At 40.4% G+C, this 25744-nt stretch overlaps 1 protein-coding gene across 1 annotated transcript; it reads right to left on the bottom strand.

Moving 5' to 3' along the window:
• Positions 1-1763: 1763 nt before the first annotated feature.
• LOC148343636 (uncharacterized) lies at positions 1764-25449 on the bottom strand. Its single transcript, XM_088287624.1, has 15 exons — positions 25392-25449; positions 25252-25306; positions 24518-24624; positions 24351-24451; positions 23318-23421; positions 22199-22440; positions 20743-20948; positions 20449-20607; positions 20288-20380; positions 17739-17849; positions 16133-16224; positions 14695-14742; positions 14597-14613; positions 14322-14454; positions 1764-2587 (listed from the first exon to the last, which is right to left on the bottom strand). The coding sequence occupies exons 1-14, from the start codon at positions 25411-25413 to the stop codon at positions 14336-14338; spliced, it is 1476 nt and encodes a 491-aa protein (XP_088143750.1). The 5' UTR covers positions 25414-25449; the 3' UTR covers positions 1764-2587; positions 14322-14335.
• Between the last annotated feature and the right edge of the window lie 295 nt (positions 25450-25744).

Genomic DNA, 25744 nt, shown 5'->3' with positions numbered 1-25744 from the left:
TTTTCATTTTGGCTGACATTTTCTGATAACAGAGATGCCAACCATCCTGATTTACCCAAAATATCAGTACGCTGGGAATCAGGAAGACTCCCAACGGACGTCTAGTAGTTCCTTCATTTTCCAGAATAACAATGTGAACTGTCATTTTTCACACAACAATCGTTTTTACGCTGTTTTTAAAAACTGACATTTTTCACCTATCAATATTCTGTAGCTGTTTGTACAGAAAGCAACACGGAAAAAGATGGAGGACACATTGGACGAAGCAATTTTGCACCTTCTGAACTGTAACAGAAGCAGAGTGTGTGTTAGCGAATGCAGAACACTAAGTATCACATTTGACTCGCTTGTGTCCAAAGCAAATCTATTTCACACCAAACACCGTCGTTGAGATCATCTATTGAAAGAATTGCTGCGTAAAAGCCCACAGTGGTGTAAAATATCCCACCTTTGCTGTGTGCTTAAAAAACTACATTAAAAAAAAGGAACAACATTTTCTGCATGATGCTGTTTGGACACTCACACACATGCGCTAATGAGGCACTTTTACTGGGTTCTGATAAAAAGGCGCAAGCAGACAAATGCCGGATATTCTGCTGAAGATATTTAGCGGAATCTTGATAAAATTACTTGTGTCACAGTCTGAACCAGTACTGCATTATATATATTGCATTATATTTGACCCCCCCAATTATTACTAACCAATTATAGTTGTTAATTTGATATTAGTTTATCTTTAAAAAAAAAAATTGGGCATTATCACACAAAAGTGATTGATGTGATATTTACCAACCTTTTTGAAACTGATTTTAGTTTTTGGCTCAGTTTGTTTGCAAATGTTTTATTTTGATTCAACAACAAATGAACCAATGTTCATAAAGGACTAAAAAAATGAATGAATAATTACTTTTGAGAGTCTGAAATCAATTTTGAGTTCAACAACAGCTCTAAACCAATACTTGATGATTAAAATGACTCCCAATCAATTAGTTGTCGATTAATCGATTATTTTTGACACGGTTAGTTAAACGCTCACACTGCCCATGGCAATATTCCGCTTTTGATGCATTTTGTGCAAAAGATTGGTTTGATGCTGCTACTTTGTGAATTGTCTTTGCGAAAGATACTAAACATTTTGTGTGTTGCTGCAGAAAATATTTTTGGCTGCGTTCTGTGTGAAAGATTATGGTACTTAAAAGGAAGTTTGCAATTGAAAATTTGTCATATTGGTTGAAACTGTCAGTATGACCAGAGGCTGGAGTTTTTAGGTCAGGGGTGACATGGGTGAGACTTTACGATACCCCCTTTGCATAGTGGAACTCGGACTATCTTGTCTGCCTGTGAAGAGGAAACGGGACACTGGACATTTGTGAGAGGCCAAGAGCAACGCTTATTTACAGACAACACCAGCTGTTCATCTCGGCTTCATTCTTAGAACGGCTAGAAACCTCGCACATGAGATGCTTCAAAAAATAGACAGTTGACCTCAACGCAGCATTCAGTAAAAGAGAATGCAAACAAAACTGCAGGGCCATTTGAAGGCCCATGACTTTGTGGAGAAACAAAAAGGCAGTCAAAGAAGGCCTATAGCGGATATCCTTCGAGACTCAAAGTCAAAACATAACCTCATGAGAGCCAAAGCAATAATGCTAATTTATTTTTTTTCAAATGTTTACAAAAAAATAAAATACAGAAAAAACACAAAGACCAAAAAATGACAAAATATATGAAAAACAAATGTGTATAAAATAAAAATGAGACAATATTACTTAAATATTAATAAAACCTAATAAAACATTGTAGAGCAATACCAAAAATATTTGATGAAAAATACTAAAATCTTGGGCCAAATATTTTAAAAACACACTAATAGAACAACATCTGTGTATAAGAAAAAAAAACATTTGCTAAAAGCAAAATATCCAGCAAAAAAAAAAATCACATTCATTAGGTAAAAAAACTAGAAGAATATAAAAATATTAGAACAAATAGAAAAGTTCACAAAAATTATGTGGTTAGCTTTTGTGAAGTATTAAGAATTTAATGTAGACGGCAAGCGAGCGACTGGCAAGTTTCAATATATGCGGAACGTTATGTGGCTAAACCTGGAAAATGTTTGGTCACTCAAGATGGCGGTTCTTGATTCTTCTCCTGAAAAGTAGTCATCTGAAAGATGCACGAATTCCGCCCGACAACATCGATATGCTTCTGACATCTTTCTCTTCTTCTCCTTTGAAAGATATACAATTGCTATACCGTATAACGTGTCATTCGTACCCAACACGTGTGCAGCTACAATTTCTAATATAGAAAGCTGGATTTCCCCCCCCCCACCGCCATAGTTTTCCAAAATACAGCACGTCCCCTTTAAAATAAACATTCAAAAGGTGAGCGCGGTCGCCGTCTCTTGCATAAGGGCCATTCTTAAATTAAGGTCCTCCATTTAGTTTTGGCGCAGGAAGTGACACAATTGGCGGCGTTTGCGTCTCTCTCCTGGAAAGAAAGCCACTGGGCGCTGAACTCTTCATGCCACTGAGTGTTACCTCATTGTACGCTAGAGGATGGAAGACCGAGGGGGGTCCGGCATCTGTTCAAACAAGAGCAATGCACAAGAGAATCATCGGGTGGGGGGAAGGATAACAGTTGGAGTAATTTGTCTGGAAGAAAAGGGTAAAACGGTTCAAGCGCTCATTTTTTTGTGTTTGCTCAGCAGAGCGACACTGTCACCTTTTCTTGTAAGGCAGTGCAGCATTTTGCATTTCATTACAGAGAACAAACTGGGGATCATTCGTTCTTTACATTTTCAATTGGCAGCAAAAAATAGATAAAATTGATTATTCCTTATTTAATCCAGTCCCCCCAAAAATGAAGAAAAGGGTCAGATTAGTTGTTTTTTTCATTTTGTCAGAACTATGAAATGCAAGAATGGAACATTAGTCAGGCGACATTAGCTTGTTAGCTGCCACGATCCCTGTTTTCCATTCAGTCCTGTTCTCGATTTTTGAATGGTGACTGATTTTATTTGGGTATTCTTGTCTTGTTTTTTGTTCCCACTCCCAATGACTTGAGTTGATCTGGTGTTAACTATAAGTCCCAAACTATTTTTATTTTGGTATATTTGTTCTGTTCTGGGCGGCACGGTGGCCCGACTTGTTTGCACGATGGCCTCATAGTGAGAGACAGCATCGGTCGTGAGTTTTATTCCGGCTCCGGCCTTCCTGTGTGGAGTTAGCATGTTCTCTCTGTGCCTGCGTGGGTTTCCTCCGGGTACTCCGGTTTCCTCCCACATTCCATAATGGATGGATGGATGTCCTGTTCTTATTCCCATTCCCGTTGGTTTGAGAGGAATCTTGACTACATTAGCCACATGTGCCAGCTGCTAGTGGCCTTGCTGTTTGCTAATGTAACCGCCAACTTTGCAGGGGGGCCTGGGAGGTAGTGGGGGTTGTGGAAGGGGGGGGGGGGTGATTTGTATTCCTGTTGGCTTGATAGGACTCCAAGCCTGAGCTGGTTTTCATCAACCTTGTGTGAACAAAGGACTTCAGGGGGCTATGTTAGCTTTAAGTGATGGCTGTTAGCTACCCAGTTGCTAGACAGCCAGCCATCAACTGTGTTTTTTTTTTTCTGACCCTCAGACAGAGCTGGTATTAAGTACGTAATATTTTGTGGACGACAGACTTTAGACAGCTCGTTAGCTTCCGTTGCTCGCTGAAAGCTACCTCGCCACGAGCTGGATAGCTGCCAACTGGTTTTACTTTGGTATCTTAGTCTTGTTTTCTGGCGTTTCAATGTTCAAATCGAAAGAACAAATGATACATGTAGTGTCAACCCCACCAATTGGTGATTTATATTTTGCAAAATGTTCTGTATAACACAACTATCTGCATATTTCTGTGCACTAAATGATGACAAGTAAAACAAATTACATGTATTGCAAAAATTTCGTTTACAAAAAATTCTCAGAACATTACAAATTTTTCACCACACTACAAAAATCAACTTTATCCTTGTGATATTTCAACTTTTTAACTAGAACAAAAAAATTCAACTTTAGTCAAATAAGATTAAAATTAAATCATTTAATTTAGACTTTATCATATAATCTAAATTAGTATCCTAAGCCATTTATTTTTAAAGGCTGTAAGACCAGTTAGAAATTATATTTAAGTGTTTGGGGATCATAGTTTGTGGCGTATTTACAGTTTGAATTATAACCAAGGCAATTATTTTTCCCATGAACTCTTGAATTTCGTCTCATGGCGTTACTCACTGTATCCCACAACACAATTCACACGCTGCACAACAAAGAGACTTTATCCCACAGCGGGTAAATGATTTTTTGGGGGATAAACGCTTATGAATCCCAGTCCTTGTCAATGACAAGTCCACCCCTTGGGCGAATTTTGACCTCACCACAAAACGTCCATTCATGAGAAAGAAAGAAAATATCGACTGACTCGGCCAAATGGTGCCTACTCGTTGGCAATGGTACCTGCAAGTTTGAATTCCCGATACCTAGCAATAGCGACATGCTGGTTCCATTTGGGGATTTTCGTCCGACTGTATTTTTATTTCTGTTCCTGTTGGTTATGTAGGACTATCAACAGGAGCTGGTTTTCAGTGACATTTTGTGGGCAAATGACTTTAGGCTGCTACATTAACTTCTCAGGCTAGCTGAAAGCTAGCTAGCAGCTGGCTAGAGAGCCAAAGACTACATTTCTAGTGACATTTCGGTCCTGTTTTAGTTTCCCTTCCTGTTGGCTTGATTGGACGCCCAGCTGGAGCTGGTTCTGAACAACTTTTTGTCAACAAATTACTTTAGATTGCTGTATTAGCTTTTTGTGCGAGTTGACAGCTTCCTAGCCTCTAGTTATTGGCAGATTGAGTTACTCACATTCCCATTGGTTTGATAGGACTTTCAATCAAGTTGGTGTGCGCTCTCTAAAATTATATTATTGATCTTTATCTAATCAGTATACATATTATATGTATATGTTATATGTATATCTATGTATACATGTATGAATATTGTACTGTAGCTACATAGAAGTATATATTCTACATGATGGGGATATATTTTCATTATTTTTTGATGGTCATTCAATTGCAATGTAAAGATTATAATTCATATTATTCTCATAATGGTCTGTGTATGTGTATAGTAGTGTTTGTAAAATGGCGACAATGTGTGAAACATATAGTCTTGTATAAGCCAAGCTATCTATCCAGCCTGTCTACAGTACATGCACACCTCCCATCCCCTTTACATTACCCACCATTACATCCCATAGTGGGGCCGCTAAACAGTGGAGCCTGGTACCAGGCACACATTAAGTCACGGCGCTTTGCAAAGGCCCCTGAGACAAGCCGTGTAAGGCGGGGTGGCTGATATACAAGCCAGGTTGTCAGGGCGTTGGGGGCGCCAGGGCCTTTTCACTGAAGGTGATAGATGCGTGCCAGCTGGCCATTAAAGGTACAGTACAGCTGGATTTATCTACCAGTGCAAATTCCTGGTTTCCTGGGAGAGAAAGGCAGCAGAGGAACAACTCGTGCTACGAGCGCGGAATGTGGAGCTTAGTTCATGGAATTTAAGGATTCATGATGGAAAATCAAATTTAAGACCTTAAAGGAAACATGCTTTTTTAAATGCACAATTTAAAATGGTTGCCACGTGCCTGTATGGGTGCGAAAAAGGAATGTGTACGTCTGCGTTTCAAGGTCAAGCCCATGCAGTTTATTTTCTCAAAGGCTGTAGAAGTGACGGGCCCGCCATAGGATTGTTTTGTCCGCTGGAGGTGTGGTTCATTTCCCACCATTCAACCCCCCCAACAGGTTTTGTAAGCAGACCCGGCGGCTCATTGTTTGAACGTGTTCATTTATGATGTTAAAAAAGCGTCATGTCACAATGGCAGAAAAAATAAAGCTAGAACCTTGACGCTTTTTTTGGGATTAAAAACTGTCCGTGGTGACCCGTGTGTGACCGCAGGTTTTGCATAGAGTTACACAACAGCAGAGCAATGTGCAACGTCACAAAGCCAACCACCCGCCAATTTGCTACGCTCTATTGGAAGTCAGAAAGAGGCTGTTCGTGAGCTCAGGCATCAACGGACTGTGTCTAAGTTTAGCTTTAAAAGATGTGAGAAGAATATTCACAATATCGCAGATATTTTAATACAAACGGCTGTCGGGCAAAAGTGAACAATTTTTCCAAAAAGAGGCTTGAATAATGACATTTTCTGCCCTGTCCCACTGTTGTATGGTGTTCCACAGAGTTCAATTTTGGGGCCCCTGCTGTTTTCACTGCATTATCTACCCCTGGGTTGCACGACTTCTTCAAGCCGTGATCTCCAACTCTCGCTGGAGTGGTTCACAGCAAAGTGTGAAGCGGTTGGGATGAAGAGCGGCACTTCCAAATCTGATCGGTCGATTTACGTTTCAACCCTCACCTATGGTCACGAGTTGTGGTTTGCGACCGAAAGATCAACACCTGCATGTCTTTTACTTCCTGCCCACACATATTGAATAAATTGATATCACAGTTTAATTTTCAATACTCTGCAAAAATGACCTGGCAGAAGGGATGCATTGGACTTTATTCCTCACGAGGACCGGCTACATTCCTAAAGTCATCAATTAGCTTCATGTATCGTAAAAATTAAACTGAATAAATGAAATTGTCTTTGCCTGGCAGGATGCTGTCCATGCGATCCCACAAAGGCAAACCTGTCACACTCGTCATGCACGACGGGAGCCTTTTGTACATCCTTAGTGGCGCATTGTTTTCTTTTCCAGTTGCCCCCGACATCCTCAAGAATTGCTATTACAAATGGCCGTCAATTCCCTTTGAGTGGAAAGCCAGCCGGCTGCCAAAGACTGTGATTTTTTTTTTTTTTCATGACCATAACAAAAACATTTCCTGTGTATCGTACCAGTTTCCCCCGATTGTGCTCCTCCCGTCGATAAGAAGTCGAAAGTCTCTGGAGGCAAATTCATGTTCTCGCGTAGCTTTTGTCTTTTCTTCATTCATTTTAACTGCATGGCGTGGGATAAATAAACTTTAGAAGTGGAATTAAAGTCATCATCATCATCCTCATCATCTGAAATCTAATCTAAACGCAACACCGGCAATGTTAACATAGAAAGTTGTAGTAACGATAAAGGTTTCATGACGAGCTAATGGTGACCATACATGTTCCAAAGTTCTAAGGTTCCGTTTTCAAGTCCAGTGTGGAGTTTGCATGTTCTACCCATGCATTCTGTGAATTTTTCACCGGTTCATCAATAAATATTGTACATTCACCATTTGACACAACGTGCTACGACGCTGAAGGCACACATCCTTCTGTTGTACTTGAGTGGGCCACCAGGGGCAGTATAATAGTCATTTAGAATAAAAAAAGGAAGAGTTTACCATTAAAGTAGGTGACTCAATAATCCGCAGTAATATTATTTTCTTGTTTTTTTTTTTTGAGAGGAAGAAGAACATATGGCTGTGAATACATTAGACCAGGTGTGGGCAAATTACGGCCTGGGGGCCACATGCGGCCTGTTAAACGTTTTAATCCGGCCCGCTGAACTTGGAAAAAAAAAAAAAAAAAGAAGAAACCTTGTCGTTTTATTTTCTAAATACTGTGGTATTTCAATGATATATAAATTATTGTAATGCTTTTGTTCACTTTCATTTAAAATTAAATGTATTTGTTTTCTCCAATGAGGTGAGGTTACCAAAGTATTCCATCCATATGCTACTGGACCGGCCCCTCTGTCAAATTTCAGAACCCATTGTGGCCCGCCAATCAAAATGTTTGCCCACCCCTGCATTAGACGCTTGCATATTCGCGGTTGGGCACCCGCAGATTTGCCTAATTGCAGATTTTTTTATCAAGATTTTTGCCAAATATTTTCATATTTTTAAAACTTTCTTTGTTTTTCATGGGAAACGCTTCTTTGTCAAGAACTGCATTATTTTTTTTATGACTATAAAGATGTTTTTTTTTTCCCCAACATTCAAATACCCATTCTTAAATTACCACGTAACTACTAAGCCTGAACCCATCGACAGCATTTTGTATAGCTTGTTAGCTGGGAACTAAACAGACTTTGCTAAGGCGAAGCTATGCGGTTGATTTCCTTCCAGTAATATCGAGCGACTGGTTAAATGGGGGCGGGAGGGGAGCTCGGCCCAGTCACACCATCCTCGTGCAGCCATTAAGAGAGTTGTTTGCGAACAATGCCTCGTCTCACACGCTGTTCTCTTTCAATATTTATACACAGTCCGGGACACGCGAGAAGGAAATCCACCCGGAGAGGAACCGGAGCTACTGTACGGCGCGGCGCGTTAAAAGGAAAAGCCCCTCAAGTCAACAACGTTTCCTGGCTTCTTCCTTGCTTTGCAATCAAGTGAGAGAGAGCAAGACGGAGAAGTAGGCTGAGGGTAAAAATAAAATTCTTATCGGATGGCTGATCTTCAACAACACAGCACAAGTGATCTGTTGTAAACAATCCCCAAACATGTTACCTCCTACAGGGAGCTTTGTTTGCCACCACACTGACCTGAGCGCTTTTCCAAGAAACTTTGTCGAAGGGTGTGGCGCAGGAACAATCAATAACACTTTCAGTCCTTTGGTGTGGAGCCACGATTTGTTTGGACACTTTGGTTAATGACAATCATGTAATGTTGAATAATTCCTGCTCCCTTTTCTGCACGGCGAAATGAGCTCTTTTAGAATTGGCAAAAATCAAGCTTTTTTTGTTGTTGTTGTTTTAAACACATTACAACATGAGAAAAAAATAATGACATTCATCCACCCCCGCCCCAAAAAGAATTTGGACAATGTTCCTGATTCAGTCAAGTTGTTTTATTTATTATGTTTTTTTCCATTATTCAGCAGATACAGCGGAATTCTGTTTGGCCTATTAACCAAATCAGCATCTGACTCAAAAGAGTCTTTAGTACTCGTGTACGGTTGCCAAAAAAACAAAGTTGATTACTGCTGTTGCCTTTCGTGCTCATTCACATCTGTGCAATATTTGTCTCCGACCAGCAAAGACTCACATCTGGAACCCTTCTGTGTTCTCAGTGCATCAGGGAGGCTGAAACCGGTGCAACAATTCAACGCGCGGTCAACAAGCGACTGTCGAACTGAAACCGACACGTGGCCGTCACCCATCGCCGCAACGACCATGAGTCCAAATTGCCGGCGTGCGCCTTAAACGAATAAGCGCATCCATTCAAGGCGGCCCGTTGCTGCTGCCGCTGTTGTCGTTGTTGCCTCGGCGCGGTCCTGTGACAGCACGAGGCCTCCGTCTGACAGATAATAAACAAAGCCTTCATAGTTTCCAGTCAACGTGAGTCCAAGCGCTGTCAGTGACAAGGCCACGGCTGTCCTTATCGCTACTTTTGGAGAGAATTTTGACGTTTTTATTTTAGATACTGTGTTGCTGTGATGTTTCTTTTTTTTATAGGTTTGACGTCATACAAGCAGGTTTGAATTTCGGAGAACGACTACTCGGAAAGTATTTTACCATTGTGGTGTTTAAATATACACTGTTGCATTCTGCTTTGTTTTAAGCGTCGGTTTGACAGTAAACTTCAACTGGGAGTGCCAAATGAACAGCTTGAAGAAAAAATGTTTTGCCCCTGATTTAGAGATGTGTTCTGAGAACTGGAGTCTTGTTTTTTTTTTTTTTTTTAAATTCCTCGAAGTGCTGATGTAAGATAGAACACAATTTGTCATCAACAAGTGAGACCTGCCGTAAAGAAATACTTTGGAAAATCTGAATAACTGACTTTAATATTAGAAGCGGTATTTATCCAGGTAAGGCAATTGCGCACAGATTCTAATTTGCAATGCAGCAGGGTTGTAATAGTTTGGGATTTTTCATTGAACTTAGTTTTTATTTCATTTTGACTTTTGTCCTTTTTTTATTCATTTACTCAGTAGTTTTATTTGTTTCAGTATTAGTTGTTTTGTTTTTTCAATCCACAAAGTATTTGTCGAGCGAAAGATAAAATAAATAAAAAGTCACTAAGTATGGGGTAATAAAGTGAACTACAATTCGCCAATACCTCAAGAAATCCATTTTAAAAGAACTCCAAAGGCTTATGTCCAAAATGAATTGACAAAGATGAAAACAACTAACCACATATGTGCTTGGCGCACCAAATTTGTTTGCCTGCACCTTGATCAAACCACCTGTGCCACAACTTAAGAGAAAAGAAAGCAGCCTGGAGCCGGCCAGCATGGCACAGCACGGTCTGCCAAATTCCCATAAATACTAAAAAAAAGGGCATGCACCTGCACGAAAAAAAAATAAATAAAATGTGCCAATTTTTCCACCCTGGCGCAAGTGCAATGTCGATGAAAATAGAAGTCGTTGTCTCTTACGTGTGCACGCCTTTGACATAATGCCCATTAGCATTCAGACCAAAACAGTTCATAACCAAAATCTTTTGTGTTCCAAGCAACATTTAGGAGAAATGTAGCATGGCAGAAAGAAGAAGATGCAGTTGGATGTTAAAATTTCAGTCATGACAACTCGCTACGCTAAAGAAGCTTACAATTCAGTGAAAACACTATTTGGTTCCAATTAAACAAACTTTCATCACAATTTACAAGTATCAGGAAATATTCCAACAAAAGTACTTTGAATCAGGCTAAAAAAAAGTGGTAGCAGTGCATGCCTGATACAAACTAAAAATAGCATACACAATTGGAGTTCAAGGTAGCTTTTTTTTTTTTTTTTTTGGGACAACTAATGATGCAGAACGCTGAACACGCTGACCCACTGAATAATGTTCACATTGGGAACACCGTGTCACTGGAGCTCATTCAAAGTGAATTTGTTTCTATCAACAAGGGTAATCAGCAGTCAAAGTGAAACCTTGGTGTCCCAGTGGTGTTCTCCCTGCACCAAGACGCCGCCGCGCCCTTCCACCCTCCACACTGAAGCGTTCATTAATGCTCCCCAAAAGGGACACCGTGTGATCGCAAAGGGAAAACAAACACGAGTGTAGTAGTGCCACGCGAGTGGGACATTAATTCCCTGTCAATCTTCAGCCACTGCGGGAGCAAATGGTGGCCAAAATGGTTTTCAAGCTGCTAATTGTACGTGTACACATTTTTTATTTAAACGCAAGGCTTGAATTAATTTTATCTCCATGTGTTCATATATTTTTCAAAATATGAAATTCATTGAATGCATTTGAACTCATTTGTTTTGAGCTGAATCTTGTAAGTGTCCACAACGACAACGGCTTAATTGATTCAGTTGACATGGTAATATCGATAACATGGGTCCCTAGAAACATTCAATTCGTCAGTGGTTGCGGGACATGCTCGGGTCTCTGCAGCTGTTGCAATCGACTCGTTCCTGCCATTTACTTAGTGGATTTGCAGCGATTCGCCCCCAAAGTACACACGGGAGAACATTTAATAAAGTTACTGAAGTCATAAAGAACGCAAACTTTCTCTCCATGCAGCACTTTTACGTGAGTGTTAACAGGACCAGTGGGTATCCTTGTTAGGCCAATGTTTAAATCAAACATTACATCACTTTATTTGCCACGACTACAACTACAGTGCTCCCATGACTTACAGATTTAATTCATCCATCCACACATATACAAACAACCAGTCGCACTCACACTCACAATCTCACTTTGGGACAATTTAGAGCACCCAATCACCCACGCAGGCACGGGAAGCCCGAGCCCGACTGCAAAGAGCAAAAAATGCACAAACAGTGGGAATTACCCAAAAGTTTGGGAGAAAAACGCAAAAATGCAGGCTTTTTAATCATGGGGGATAGATTTAAAAAAAAAAATAAAATAAAATACTGTCAGTGTGTTTCTCCACAGATAATGGTGGTTAAGACCCTTCCCCCCAAGAAAATCAGCACTATGTGGCATTGCGAATGCTGAACCGTGAATAATTGGGTATTCACTTCATATGAAAACAAATGTAATTAAAAAAAAAAAAAATCAAGCTAGCTTTAGTTAAATTACAAAATTATTTTCAAGCAATTGAATTCAGAAAACAGCTGATGTATTGTAGGAAACCAAGTTTGTCGGCAGAGTCTCCAGCTCACACACGACCCAAAGCAGGTCAAGCCATGCACAGAATCGATATAATGGAGGGGCCGATATAAATAAACCCACACACAAACGCTCACACACACAGACGCACACGCAAAATAATAATCATTCATTAAGCCACATTTGTATTGTCAGCAACAAAAAGCCCTAAGGTTGCTTAAAGTGTTTTAATTTTACAATACAACTGCTTGAATGTTTGTTTTAATTACCGACTAACCGAAAAACATCCCGACTGGACAAACATGGAAGATAAAGGCCGTCGATAGAGCAGACAAAACAACGGCAATCCGACAACATCCTGCACCAGGATGAAACGGCGATGCACTTCCTGTTCAGACATGCTCAAGCCTCCCGTGACCTTTTCCACAAAACCGCGTCACTTTCATGTCGTTCCTTCCAGCGTTTTCTTCCACCGTCAGTGCAGCCCAAGCAAACACGCTCGCAGGCGATAACGCTCTCTGCCGCTGTTTCAACATTTGTGCTTTCCTTTTCCTTTGTGTGTTATCTTTGGCTGTTGGCACCCAATGTGTCGAGTGAGAGACGGCCTTGTGGAGCGGCCCTGTAATCGCCACGTTAACTGCTTGCATTTTGATAAGAAATCAATTAAATATCAGCGTCACGTAATGAGGCGCGGTTTGAAGGACGAGTGACACAAGAGCGGGTGAGCCTTGGTGACGATTTAAGGGAGCGTAGTAGCGTCGTCATGTAGTGACAAATTGCAACGCCATCAAAGGACAAATTGGGAGTGCCATCAAGGACAAGTCTGCTATTCTTTTTCTCAACCCAAACAGTTCACAAATACAACGGTGCCTTGACTTTAGGGCCGCAATTAATGATTGATCAGTCAATTATTTGAATCCATGATGAATCAGTGAACCGGATAAAAAGAAACATTTGTCCATTTCCAGCCCTGTATTCAAACTCAGGACATTTCAAATTGACAGTGCAGAAAATACAAAATCATCAAGTCCAACTCCCGTCACTGGTCTCGTCTATAACGTCACATAAACGTCCAAAATGATTCCCAATGTCTTATTTTGATTAAACACAAAATCAGTCGACTTTCATGGAGGACTAAAGAACTGTGAAAATATTGATTGTTAGGAGGCCGAAAACCTGAGACAATTTGAATCAAGGTCTCCAAACATTTAGTCATTGAATAAAAATACTTGACCATGGATTAGTCAACCATTAATCATTTAATTGTTTCATCACTACTTGGATTTATCGTTTCATTTGTGACGTGACCACAATCACAAGATGAAACATCGGAAATCAACTTTTCACATTGATATCAACAGAAATGTCAATCGGTTACAGCCCCCAAATCAAGTCCCCGTAAAGTGACATTATAGACAGCGTGCAAATTTGACACCCAACAGAGAATGGTGTTGCGAACCATCCTGCCGAATTTGAATGACGAAAAGAAAAACAAAAATGTCCAAATGTGTCAAATAAGGCACATTTGGCAGATTCTAGCGCATGGGTCGCCATGAGGCTATCCACGCTCCGATGAGAGCCACTCGGCACTCGTGAAGCGGGCCTTTTCTCGTCCGCGGCATCGCCAACTTGCTAGCTGTTTGTTGTCGTGTGGCTGAGACGCTTCAGGGAAAGTCAAGCGTTTATTAAACACGACAGCACACCTTATTCAGCCTGTGCTAAGAAAACACCAGTTTTACGTTTTTCATCGCTTCGTTCGTGCACAAACAACAATTATTTTTAATGATTTATGGCTTTTCAATGATGATTTTATTTTTATACATTACAGTAGTTATATATTTGTAAAAAAAAAAAAATTAAATTGTGATGGAAATTTTTGCCGCCCATTTCGGTTGTCTTTCCTCCACCTATTTTTGTGTCGCAAGTACTTTGATCACAAACTGCCCACCGGGTATTAAGAGACATTTCATCTACATTGCGCATTTATTGGTCATGTTTTTTTTTCTATTGAATGTTAATCAGATGCTTCTGCCACTTACATGTAACTATAGAAATTACAACACATACGTAGAAATCAGCAAGTCCACCATATCACTTGTATGAAAAGACATGTATTGACTTGACACATATTTGACACATATTGCTTTCGACTCAACATGATACTTTGATGAACATCTTGCTCGGGAATGCAGATTTCTGCAAGACGTAATACAAAAGGCTAAAGCGCTACCCTCTTGCTGTGGCGACCTTTCGTCCACCCATTTAGTACAATTTAACCACTTACTGTGTCTGGGTCTGTCAGATGTGTCCTGGGTCAGAGGTGAGAAGGGTGTACACAGGTGACCTGCAACCCGATGCCCGCCGCCACGGGTGCAAAGTGTGCTGCGTCGCGGTCATCGAACACGACCGAATGTGACCTGGAGAACACAGAAGGCGTGCCTTGTAAATACTGTCAACGGTTTAGCGCCAAATAGCAATGATTTGTTGTACTGTACTGCTGGAGGGAGGTTTGCTATTAAGAAGGCAGCGCTAGGTTAGAAAAACAAGGCGACCGCTCACTCTCTGTCGTCGTCCCACTGTTGGGAAGAAAAAAGAAAATTCAATGACGTTATTGGGTTGGTTAGCTTCGGCGTAGGCAAAATGTCATGCGCATTTACCTGCTGCCACTTGTTGTTTGGCGCCGGGTTGCTTTGGACTGCTCACCGCTGTTGGGGAAAATGGCACGGTATTACAAAAAAAAAAAAAAAAAGGAATACAGTGGTTTTCTAAAGTTGGACTGTATCACTGTAATATTTGTGTTGGATATGTGCTACAGACTAACACAATTTCAATGATTCAAAAAATAAAAAAATGCCAAGTATAAGAAATGAGGCTTCAAAATTGTGAAAGAAAATCAAGCAGTTGGGCATATCTGCTAATTGCGTGCAAAATGGAGGCTCATTCACCCCGTGCCTACAAGTTGGAGTTGTGAAATTCAACCACTTCAAGACACCAGTGGCTGGAATTCATCCACGTCATCTTGTGGCTTTCCACAGTGCGATGAGCAACGCTTGGCCACCGGCCAGTTTGGCTGTGATTGGCCTGTGGACAGGCGGTGAGCATGTCGGCGTCTTGCTTGGGAATTTAAATAACGCTAAACTGTCATGGGAAGATACATTTTCAAGTGCAGGCATAGCTAGTTGCTAACTGCCCGCTTCAGTGCAGTCATTTGAAATTGCACCGGATAAGTGCTAATGTGACCGACGTAAGGTGCTAAAGTTTTTATATAGTGGGGGAGAGGTGAGTCATGGAGGGCAGCCAGATGTTTATTCAGCCAAATATCGCAATCAGCCTAAAAAAAATAAAGTGGCAATGTGCGCTCCTCCCAGCAATCATCTATGTACCTCTGCTCACTTCCACAGTTCGTCATTCTCATCTAAATTGGCCACGAAGAGGTTAATCCTTTTGATATGTTGAAGTTATAGGGAGGGGTGTCAACGTTAATTGTGGTGCAAATTGATCACTGAAATAAGGAAAGAGCAAAGGCGGTGTGGCCAAATTCCTCATTGAGATTTTAAGTGGTCATTTATTTCCTAATTTCTCCCAAAAAGAAAATGATAACTAATTTCAGTTTCCTGATCAAAATAAATATAAACTGAGCTGGTAAGTAAAAAATGGGCCATTCCGACTGGATGATCCCGTGAGTGAGAAATGAACTAAAAAAATTAATTAAAGTATTAAATACTTTTCATATACAATTTTTAAGTGGGGGGGGGGGACCAAATGAATGTAACGACTAATCTCAGCGCTAAATGGGCTGGATTAATGATCAAAGTGAAATTTGCACTTCCTTGCTTTTAACTGTCTCCTGTATAATTCGTCAAGGTTTTATGAAGCGGACAGTTTGTCGTATGGGAAATATTTTGACGTTGAATATAGTGTCTGAATTTGGCATTTTGCTACACAGTGGAATTTGTATGCGGCCATTCCCCTCCACCCACTTCCACACAATGACTTCCTCTTTCTTTTACTTTGTTTCATCACATTTTTTTTTTAATCCCAGCTAGCCTGGGAACAAAGCTAATCCTCCTAGCGTATAGAGGGAGGGGCACGTACAATACTGGTCTGTGCATTCTTGCCGGTGCAGACCTCCTCCTGAGGGCGGCCTTTTCGGTGTGTGGTCCTCCAAGGTCCTGTGAGTGCCGGTCCTGGGCGTAGCGAGATGTAATATTGTTCAGGTAACTTCACACACAATAGATTATTAGAGAGGGTGGGAGGGGGGCTTGGAAATAAGTAAGTAAGTAAGTAATGAAGGAAGGAAGGAAGGAAAAAATGAGAACTTTTGGAGAGTTACAATGTCGTGTCAATAAAATGAGCTTCATAGTGTGGCCTCTTAACTTGTTGTGAGTGATTATGAGGGACTAGAGCTGTTGACTTCTTAGTCCATTTAAATGACGCCCATTGGACATAAAAGCCCACCGCGCTACAATGGCAAAGTCAAAGGAGCTCAGCATAGATCTGAAAAGCAACTCATTGAGTTGAACAAGCCAGGAAGGCCATTTGAAGCCATTTTGAAGCAGCTGCAGGTCCCAGGAGCAAAAGTAAAGACAGGTGTTAACAAGTGTGAACCGCATGGCACTTTTTTTTCACTGCCAGGATCAGGTAGAAAATGTAAGCTATCACCAGCTGCTGAGAGAAAATTGGTCAGGAGCAAAAATTAGAAGCTGCTGCAACACAGGTGTCAGTGTCCACAGTCAAGCGTGTTTTGCATCAGGTGTCACGGACTGAGAGGCTGCCGTCCAAGAAGGAAGCCCTCGCACCAAAAGTGGCCCCTTAAGGCTCCACTGAAGTTTGCTCCTGATCACATGGACAGAAATAAGACCTCCTGTGGTCAGACCAAACACAAATTGAGCCGTTTGGCCACAATGCCCAGCAACATGTCTGGAGGAGAACGCAAGCACGGTGGTGCTAGTATGATGCTGTGGGGCAGCCACTGGCACTGTTCCTTTACACAGAGTTAATGGGATCGTGGAAAAGGAAGAGGAGAAGATAACCAAAAATCATCAGCCCAATGGTTGGATCTTGGGCGCAGATGGGTTTCAATGAGACCAAACTAGGGATGTAAATATTCATTGAAAATCGATTTAATATCGATATTAACCGCTCAAAATATACATCGATGTAAAAAAATAAAAGAATCGATTCCCAACCCCACATTAACGAGAGCCGCTGTCTCATGTCTTTCCTGTCAAAAAACTGCATAAGCACATTTACTAAATAGGATGTAAACTTCCCTTTCATAGCAGCACAGAGAACTTTTGATCACAACTGTAGAAATCATCTTTCAAAATTAAAATGAATGGAAAAGCCATACAAAAATAGCACTCTACAGTCATTTACTTTTTAAAAACATACACCAATAAAAAACAGAATACTCATATTGTTGATTTGCTCCAGTAATTCCGCATATTTTTGCAGAGGAAAAAGAATATATGCCTCTGAGTATCGTTTTCCCTGGTTGCATGTGTTGCTTTTTGTTGAAATGTAAGTTGTTTAAATGTTAATTAAAAAAAAAAAAACGCAGCAACGACACTATGAGTCTGTCTGAAGTTGAAGGATCGCGACATGAAATTATTGTACACTATACATTTAATAGAGCAGGTGTGCTTTGCCATGAGACTTTCCAAGATAAACAGCAGACACGAGAGGTGCAGAACGTTACCTTAATCCGGGTGTTGCGGGCGTCCCGCGTGGAGGGACGAGGATCAGCGAGTGCAGCAGATGGGATCACGGAGTCCAGGCCAGGTGGAGTTACAGTTTCACCCTGGAACTCCTACAGGGAAAAAAATGCACACGGTGTTCCTCAATATGTCCAGCGGAGAGAGATGGGCGAGTTTATTTAGATATAATGTTTATTTTATAGTACCCCGACAAGGGTGAGGCTTCACCATTATGTGATATACACGCAGAAAGCATCTCAGTATATCAAAGTCGGGTGGGGTTGTTCTTCCTGCGCCTGTGAACCTGCAGCTTGTCTGTAGCTTGACCTAAATGAGTCTTTAGAAATTTTATGACTCCAGTTATATGACGTTTATCAATTTTAGACTGGTTTAAATAGGATATTAATGGACACTAACACAGAACATTATGATAGAAGAGTTCTCTAGAGGAAGGGTGTCAAAGTAAAAGCTCTGGAATTCTCTCTCAATGGTTAGCACAATTGCCTCACAGTGCAGAGGTCGTGGGATCAATTCCGGCGCCAGCATTCAAGTGGGGAGTTTTCATGTTCTCCCCATGCCTGCGTGGCTTTTCTTCGGGTACTCTGGTTTCCTCCCACATTCCAAAGACAAGCATGGTAGGTTGACTGAACGCTATAAATTGTCCCTCTGTATAATTGTGAAAGAGGATGTTTGTGTTTGTGCCCTGCGCAATTGGCAGGCAACCAATTTGGGGTGTGACCCCGCCTACTGCCCAAAGATAGCTGGGATAGGCTCCAGTACGCCCGCAACGCTTGCGACGGGTAGCGGTTCAGATCATGGATGGACGGATGCTTCAATCAAAATAGTCGACTTCCTGTTCAATTTCTGACATTAGTCCTTGAAATTTTCCCACTCAGTAAAACTGGAGCAAGAGCACATTTTTACCTCAATTTCCAAGGGACATTGCTAAACCTGTTTTCAGTGTGTGTGTCTGACCCTTAAAATATGGAAATGTTCATCATTCGCTTGAGAACATTAGTGAGTTTTAGAGTATGTTGAGGCCCCCACTATATGCATATTTTCACTATTTAATAGCCTGAGTCAACTGTACCTGCTCGTAGGTTCAATTGCCAAGTGGAATTCACCCAAAATGGCTGTTTAAAACCAAAATGCATAACATCCTGTTTCATTTAGAGTCCTTGAGATTTATTGGTACGTCCTGATATGAATGGCAAGACGTGTTCACCAAATTTCGTGATGATAGGTGAAACTGGTGTCTGGCGCAATTTTTTTTAGAGTATGAAGGTTGGAGGGGGTTCGTGTTTTGTGGGCCTAAAATCCCCACTTTGTAGATGCTCACCAGGCTACATGTGCTCGAAAGCTCATTTTCTACAAGAATGTGAAAGCTGCTGAATGTAATGTATTAAAGGTATTCTAGGGATTCATAAACATACCTTCCTAAACGGCGTTCCCTGGAAAGTGTTGTTTTTATTATCCCCAGACACCAGTTGATTGGTGAATCAACACAAAATTGGGGAGACACGTTTATCATGAGAGGACTCTCAAAAAAGGGCCAAGGACCTATGCCGTGAGACAAACAGGAAGTCAACCACCTGGTTTGAAGCAGCCATGCATGTTGCATGAATTTCAGGGTTTGTATTTTCGACTCGCCCAGTCAAAAGCAGGTATCCCAGAGATAGTTCTCAAACAAAACCACGAACACGACAAATTTTTCAGCAAAAATTAAAAGACGAAATTTATATATTGAGCTTAAATCAAATGCTGCACTGCACTAGGGTAGTAATTTAGCAACCAACTTAGCATCACATTGAGAATCACTGAAAGATAATAAACGTGCCCGCCACGGTTAAAACCGTATTAACAACAACAATAATAATAATAAAACTAATGCATCGGTTTTACATAGCTTGGTATTGTTAAATATATTTATTATTATTATAGTTATTTTGACTTTTGTTTTTTTTTTAATTCAGTTTATTTAAATTCATTTTTAGAACATTTTTTTAAATTTTATTTTAAATTCCCAAGTCTTAGTTAAGGTTGTATTTTTTTTATTTATTTATTTTTTTTTTATTTATTTTTTTTTTTTTTACATTGGGTATCTGTCAAGTGCAAGCTTAAAGAAAAAGAAGAAGACAAAACAATTCTCAAACGACTGTTTGACCTTGCTGCTTCTGTTAAGCAAAACAAAAAAAAAAATTCAAATTCACACCGAAAACCCATGCATATTAATCGACAGACGAAAACGAAGGACATTTGTTGCATTTTATTTTATAAACGTAGAAAGTAGTTTCAGTTTTTTAAAAAAAGCTTTTTCTTTTTCCTTTCATTTTTTTATAGTTAATTCATTATAGTGAGATGGAAAGTTTTCATGAACTCTGATTAACCTAGAAATAAAGTTGTATTGGATTGGATTGTATTGGTGACCACTGTCGATCAGTAAAACTGGTACCAGTGGCTGATTTGATTTTGGTCAAAAGGCTCCAGAGGGCGCTATTGAGTGAGTTACCTTTCCAATCGGTAATTACGTGTACATAAATTGGATTTCTACCTTCAAGTTTCGGACATGTTTGAGTTTGAAACGGGAGAAGTCCTGCTCCTTCAGTTGGATGAACTCCTGACAGTTGACAAAGCCCTCATTCATCTACGAAACAAAGCAAACGTGTAGAAAAAAGCCATTTGAAGCAGAAAGCGAGCGAGGTGGGGCCTCACCTTGTGAAGTCTGGCCTCCAGCTCGCTGAGGCTCTCCCTCAAATGTTTGACCTTGGAGCAAACGGCATCCAGTTCGCGGGTCAGCTGCTTCTTTTCCTCCCTGATGAAGGCCAGCTCCTGCATCTGCCACTGGCTTACGGAGTTTTGGTCCGACCGCTCCTAATAATACAGCCCATGTGGAGATTACACGCTGGTTTGTCAAGACACCTCTCAAAAATATGCCCGACACTCTCTGCAGTTAAGTGAATAACAGTTAGACTCTTCTGTCATTTGGCTTGGGTGCGCTTCATTCACCTTATTCACTTTCTCCAGCGTCTCCTCCAGACGTTGCACTCGAGCCTGAAGTGCGTTCATCTGGCCCCCTTCCGGTTTCCTCCGGGAGCCCCGAACCCGGTCAAGCGCCGTCTGGGTGTTCCTCAGTCGGCCCTGGAGTGTCAGCACGACGCCGCAGTGCTCATCGCAGGCACAGCTGTGGAGCCGCTGCAGCTTTCTGTGCGCCTCTGAAAAGGTGCCAGAAAAAAAACACAACATGCCGAAATCACAACCGTGGGGAATTTCAAACACATCAAATAAGGGCTTGGTTGAGAAGGTAAATACATTTCTGTGTTTGTTCAACAAAAGCCAGGAAACATTAAGACATTTCTGAGAAACATCATTGCAGGGATCTGTGGTAGATGTCGAAGCTGCAGGCTATGAACAAAAGTATTGGGACTCGTGGCCAGAGGAAGCAAATCGCAAAGCAAACGGAGCTTATAATGATCCAAAAGCTCATTCAGTACAACAACTACAAGTACAATCACTGTTTTTTTTTTTTTTAGTTTTTTACTTTTGATATGGCGTGCAGAAGTCCCGCGGACCACAGTGAGCCTTCAAGCGCTATTTTACGGAATGATCTCTTTTTTTTTCTTTAGCATTAAAGGAGATCTTTTAAAGTTAAAAAAAAAAGAAGAAAAATTTGTATATAAAATATGCACAATACACTTTCACTTTAATGTTAAAACATTAATTCATCCTCATTTTTAAATATTCTTTTTCAAAAGTTACATAATTCTCAACTGAATTATTCGAATTACAATTAGTTTAATAAAACTGTTTTTTTTAAGAGGTGCAATTAATCAATAACAAACCAAATGTAAAATTTTTCAATATCTGTTTTGATAATGGATTAATAATTAGGAGACCTTGATTAATTTATAATTCTTGTAATTTCAGCCGCTCAACAGTAAATATTCGACATTCTATATTTCTGTAGCCTTCTATGAAAAATTATCAACATTTTTGCACATTTCTTTGATGAATATCACAGACCAAACCAGAAAATGAAACATAATCAGTTTATGTTGATACCATTTTTGCACTGTCAATTTGAAGTAATGTCTTGTTTTTGAATGAAAGGATGGAAAAAAACTAAAACTGTTAGCTAATTCATTGATTAATTGACAGATTTAGCAATTATTAAACTAATTGTCGGTTGCAGCACTAGTTTATTATTTACTGTAACCAATTAACTCTGGTAGAAAAATTTATTACAAAAAAAATTAAATCATCAAACCAAAAGTCATGGACGAAGAAACAGCACACTCTAGCGACACATTCTGGGAGCTAGTCAGCTGGCAAAAGATTGACTTGATTGTGCAATTTCACACTTGATCGGTAGGCAGGCATGCTTGAGACCCAACGATTTGGATGCCAGCTCTGAAAAAGACATTAGAAGCTCACTGCATTCAGTGGCTGCTGTGAATAAAGCTACCTGTGACGGCGAGCCGCTGCTTCTCCGGGCGCGCCACGTGGCCAACCTGGAGCTGCATCATCTGGGTGTCGAGGAGGGCGTTCTGCCGATCTATTACGTTGATGTTCTGGTTGCTCTTCTCCAGCTGACACCGGAGCACCTCCACCAGTTTGTCTTTGCCCTGAAGTTCAAGCCTCGGGGTCTCTTTTTCAGTGAGAAGGGTCCCATGCTGTCGCTGAGCTTCTTCTAGTAGACAAAGAGGTTGGACATGTCGATTTTGAGCTGCTGTCAAACGCATAGTAACACGCAGCAGACAAGTTTTCCAATACAAGGGAGGTATTCGTTTAGATATGATTAATGGCAAATAAAGTTTAACTTTACAAAAAAATTATCATTAACTTCATATTTGAAATAAATATTTTAAGTTGTACTCACAGTTTAGCACCTGCATATTTGTAATTTTTTTTTCTCAGCCTCCTCCATTTCCTCCCAATTTTGGTGGAAAACCAAATATTTATCTTTGTTTTTTTTTAATTTTGCAATTCTGTTTTCAACAGAAGTCAACTTCACGCAGATTTCCGCTATGCGAGGGGCTGGCTCAGTTTCTACAACCCGCAAATGGCGGAGGCCCACTGTATGTTTTTTTTTTTTTACTGTAAAACCTTAAAGAAAAAAATGGCTTTCCATAATATATTTAATTCAATTAAAATTGTACAATTCATAGTTGAAAAGTTTAGAGAAATACTTTTCCAAAGTGTTTTTTAAATAGTAAATACGACTTGATTTAAATTGAAATATTAAAATTAAAATTTGTAATTATGCAAGTTTGACTTATAAAAAGTTATATAATTCAGTAAGATCATTGTGGACAAATATGGCACACTCATATTCGTTTCCCAAACCAATATTATGGGTTTAAGATAGATTGAAAACTCTAAATTGCCCATAGGTGTGAATGTGAGTGTGAATAGCTATCTGCCTGTCCACAGGTGCTCTGTGGTGGGCTGCAAGGCACAATGGATGAATGGAGAAATTGTTAGTATTTCTCTCACTGATTACCTGGGAGAATTGACATCCTAAATATCTCGGAAAAAGTGATGATGCAGGTGTGCCCAGGCCCCGTAGATTATTCAGGTTACCCGTTTGGTTTCTTGGTCACTGTCCTCCAGAAGAGCTTGTTTCCACCTTCGTCCCGGTGTTTGTGCCTCCTCCTGGGGCCGACACCGTGGCAGGTCACCGGTCTTCTTGGGGAAGAGGAACAAGCACAGTGGGGTTCACCACATAAATCGTCTTTCGATACGTTTATACTTTGTATATTTGCATGCTTTTTATGAATGTCTGCTGCTAATGAAATACATTAACGGCTACATTACGCCGTCGACTCTGTGTGATCTATATCTTTGCTGCTGTAACACCTCAAATTTCCCCATTGTGGGACTAATAAAGGACATCTTTATCTTTATCACAACTTATCTTTACGGCCTGACTGCAGTTCACTGACCAGCTGCTGCTGCAAGGATGTCCTGAAAATATATTTTTTATTTTAAAAAGTTGACTCAGCAGGGGGGTGGGGTCTTAGTCATAAACCTTCTTATTTAGCTTAGCAGTTGCAGCTTGGTGCTGATGCGAAGCCTGTTGTCTTTGGATGAGCTCAGTTCGTGGTTCAACATCGCCACCCCCTGGCCACCATTTGTAATCAGCGCTCCCATTCTAACAGGACATTTTAATTCAATTTAGTCCCTGCCTTTAATAGAGTGGGTTTTGAAAAGTCTACACACAATCGGAACCGCGAAATGTGAACGTACCAATTGGCAAAATATGGACTTGGACCAAAGGTTTTGGGGAAACGTTTAAGGGCCAGTTGTTATTCTATTCATGATTTTGCCTTTTAACTTTATGATTTCAATATTATGTTGAGCTGTCCAGAATGCAATAAAAGAAATTCTCGTTTTAATTGAGTTTGAATCTGTTGACGCTTTGTGTGCCAGTTGTTGTAGTGTCTATGATTTTTAACTTATTTTAATATCAATGTTTCAGTTTTAAACATGAGAAAACTAAGAGTGCACTTAATAACTCACTCATTTTGTTCTCTGATGGACTGAATGCGCTGAGCAATTATGATGCTATTATGTACTGATAAAACAAGGAGCAACAATTCTCTCTCTCTACAAACCTCATGAACATCCATTATGGCCTCTGTCCCCCGAGCATTCTTTCTGGTGGATCTAACATCCCTCTGACATTGCTGGTGGGGTGAACTGTCCAAAGATGGATCTGCGAAAGAAGAAAGCCGATTTAGAAAAGAAAAGATGGGTTTCGTTCCATTCATTCAAGTCATACAAATATTTTTGGATGCACAGGCAAACTTCTCCAAGGTGTCTTTGGTTGCATGCTCCACCTCCTCCTGCAGCCTCTGGGTTTCCTTGGTGCACCTCTCCAGCTCCTCACTGGCTCAGACATGAAACGTTGTTGAATGTTCTCATTATAGACGCAAAATTGTTAATAGTGGGCCATGACAACAGGCACCACTGTCAACGTAATTAGATCTACAGTAGCTCCATCAACAATTCTGCTTTAAAAAGAATATTCTCGGCTATTGTGTACAACCACTTTGCGAGTACTGCGGTACCTCAACATACACAGAAAGCAGCAGTTTGAAAGACAGTGAACAAATATTCAAATAGGCCATGGTCATGCACAACAACAACAAAAAACCTATCCTGCCCAAATTAAAAAAAAACAACAACAACAACCAAACAATCACGCAGTCTCTTCTTTTTTGGGGTGTGTGTCTAATTGGTCTGAAAATGACTCATTTGTTACTAATAATGCATCGTTGTCTAAGCGTCGATGAAGTACGCCGCGTATCGAGAAAAATGAAAATGCCTATCTCTTTCACCACACATTATTTCAGTATACTATATACGTTTTCGGTTAATTTTTTATGGCGACGGTGAGTGTGCCGTGATATTTTCTGATGCAGATGTGCGTTAGTTCATTAAAAGTTGGGAAACGTCATACAATTCGTTGATTTGCTCAAAATAAGACAATAACAACACAAAAACATCCGCTACCTCAACTCTTCCAAAGCCAGACTATTGAACCTCAGTCCAGAAACGTCCCGTGTGGCTGGAAAGAAAGTTTAACACAATTAAATGTTGATAAAACAAATCCGTTCTGGCTAGGCTAACATTAGCCTCACGCAACAACTTACCAGCTGCTCGATGAAATGCCATTATGTCATGTCACAATGCTATAATACATGTGTGTTTTACATGTAAAAACGCGAGGTTTTAACTAGTAAATGTGTGCTGCATATAAATTGGAAGCAACGACAACATCTGGTGCCAAGTTTGACTTTATATTCCATTACCACGGGAACTACATTCATGGCGTCTTCATGGGGTTACGACCTTTGACAAGGTTAATAAATAATTAGTCAAATAGCAATATTTTGTGCGCGTGTGTTATTTTGAATCGAAAGCCAATAACATCAATAAACGATCACGGAAAGCTCAGCGGGCAAGTTTTAAATAATCTTCTTTTTGGGTTTATTAGTGACTCGTC

Source organism: Idiotropiscis lumnitzeri, chromosome 1 (assembly GCF_059441095.1).
Source record: "Idiotropiscis lumnitzeri isolate Australia: NSW breed Sydney's pygmy pipehorse chromosome 1, RoL_Ilum_1.0, whole genome shotgun sequence".
Lineage (NCBI taxonomy): Eukaryota > Metazoa > Chordata > Actinopteri > Syngnathiformes > Syngnathidae > Idiotropiscis > Idiotropiscis lumnitzeri.
Note: the sequence above shows the minus strand (reverse complement) of the source record. Positions and strands in the feature narration are given on the sequence as shown.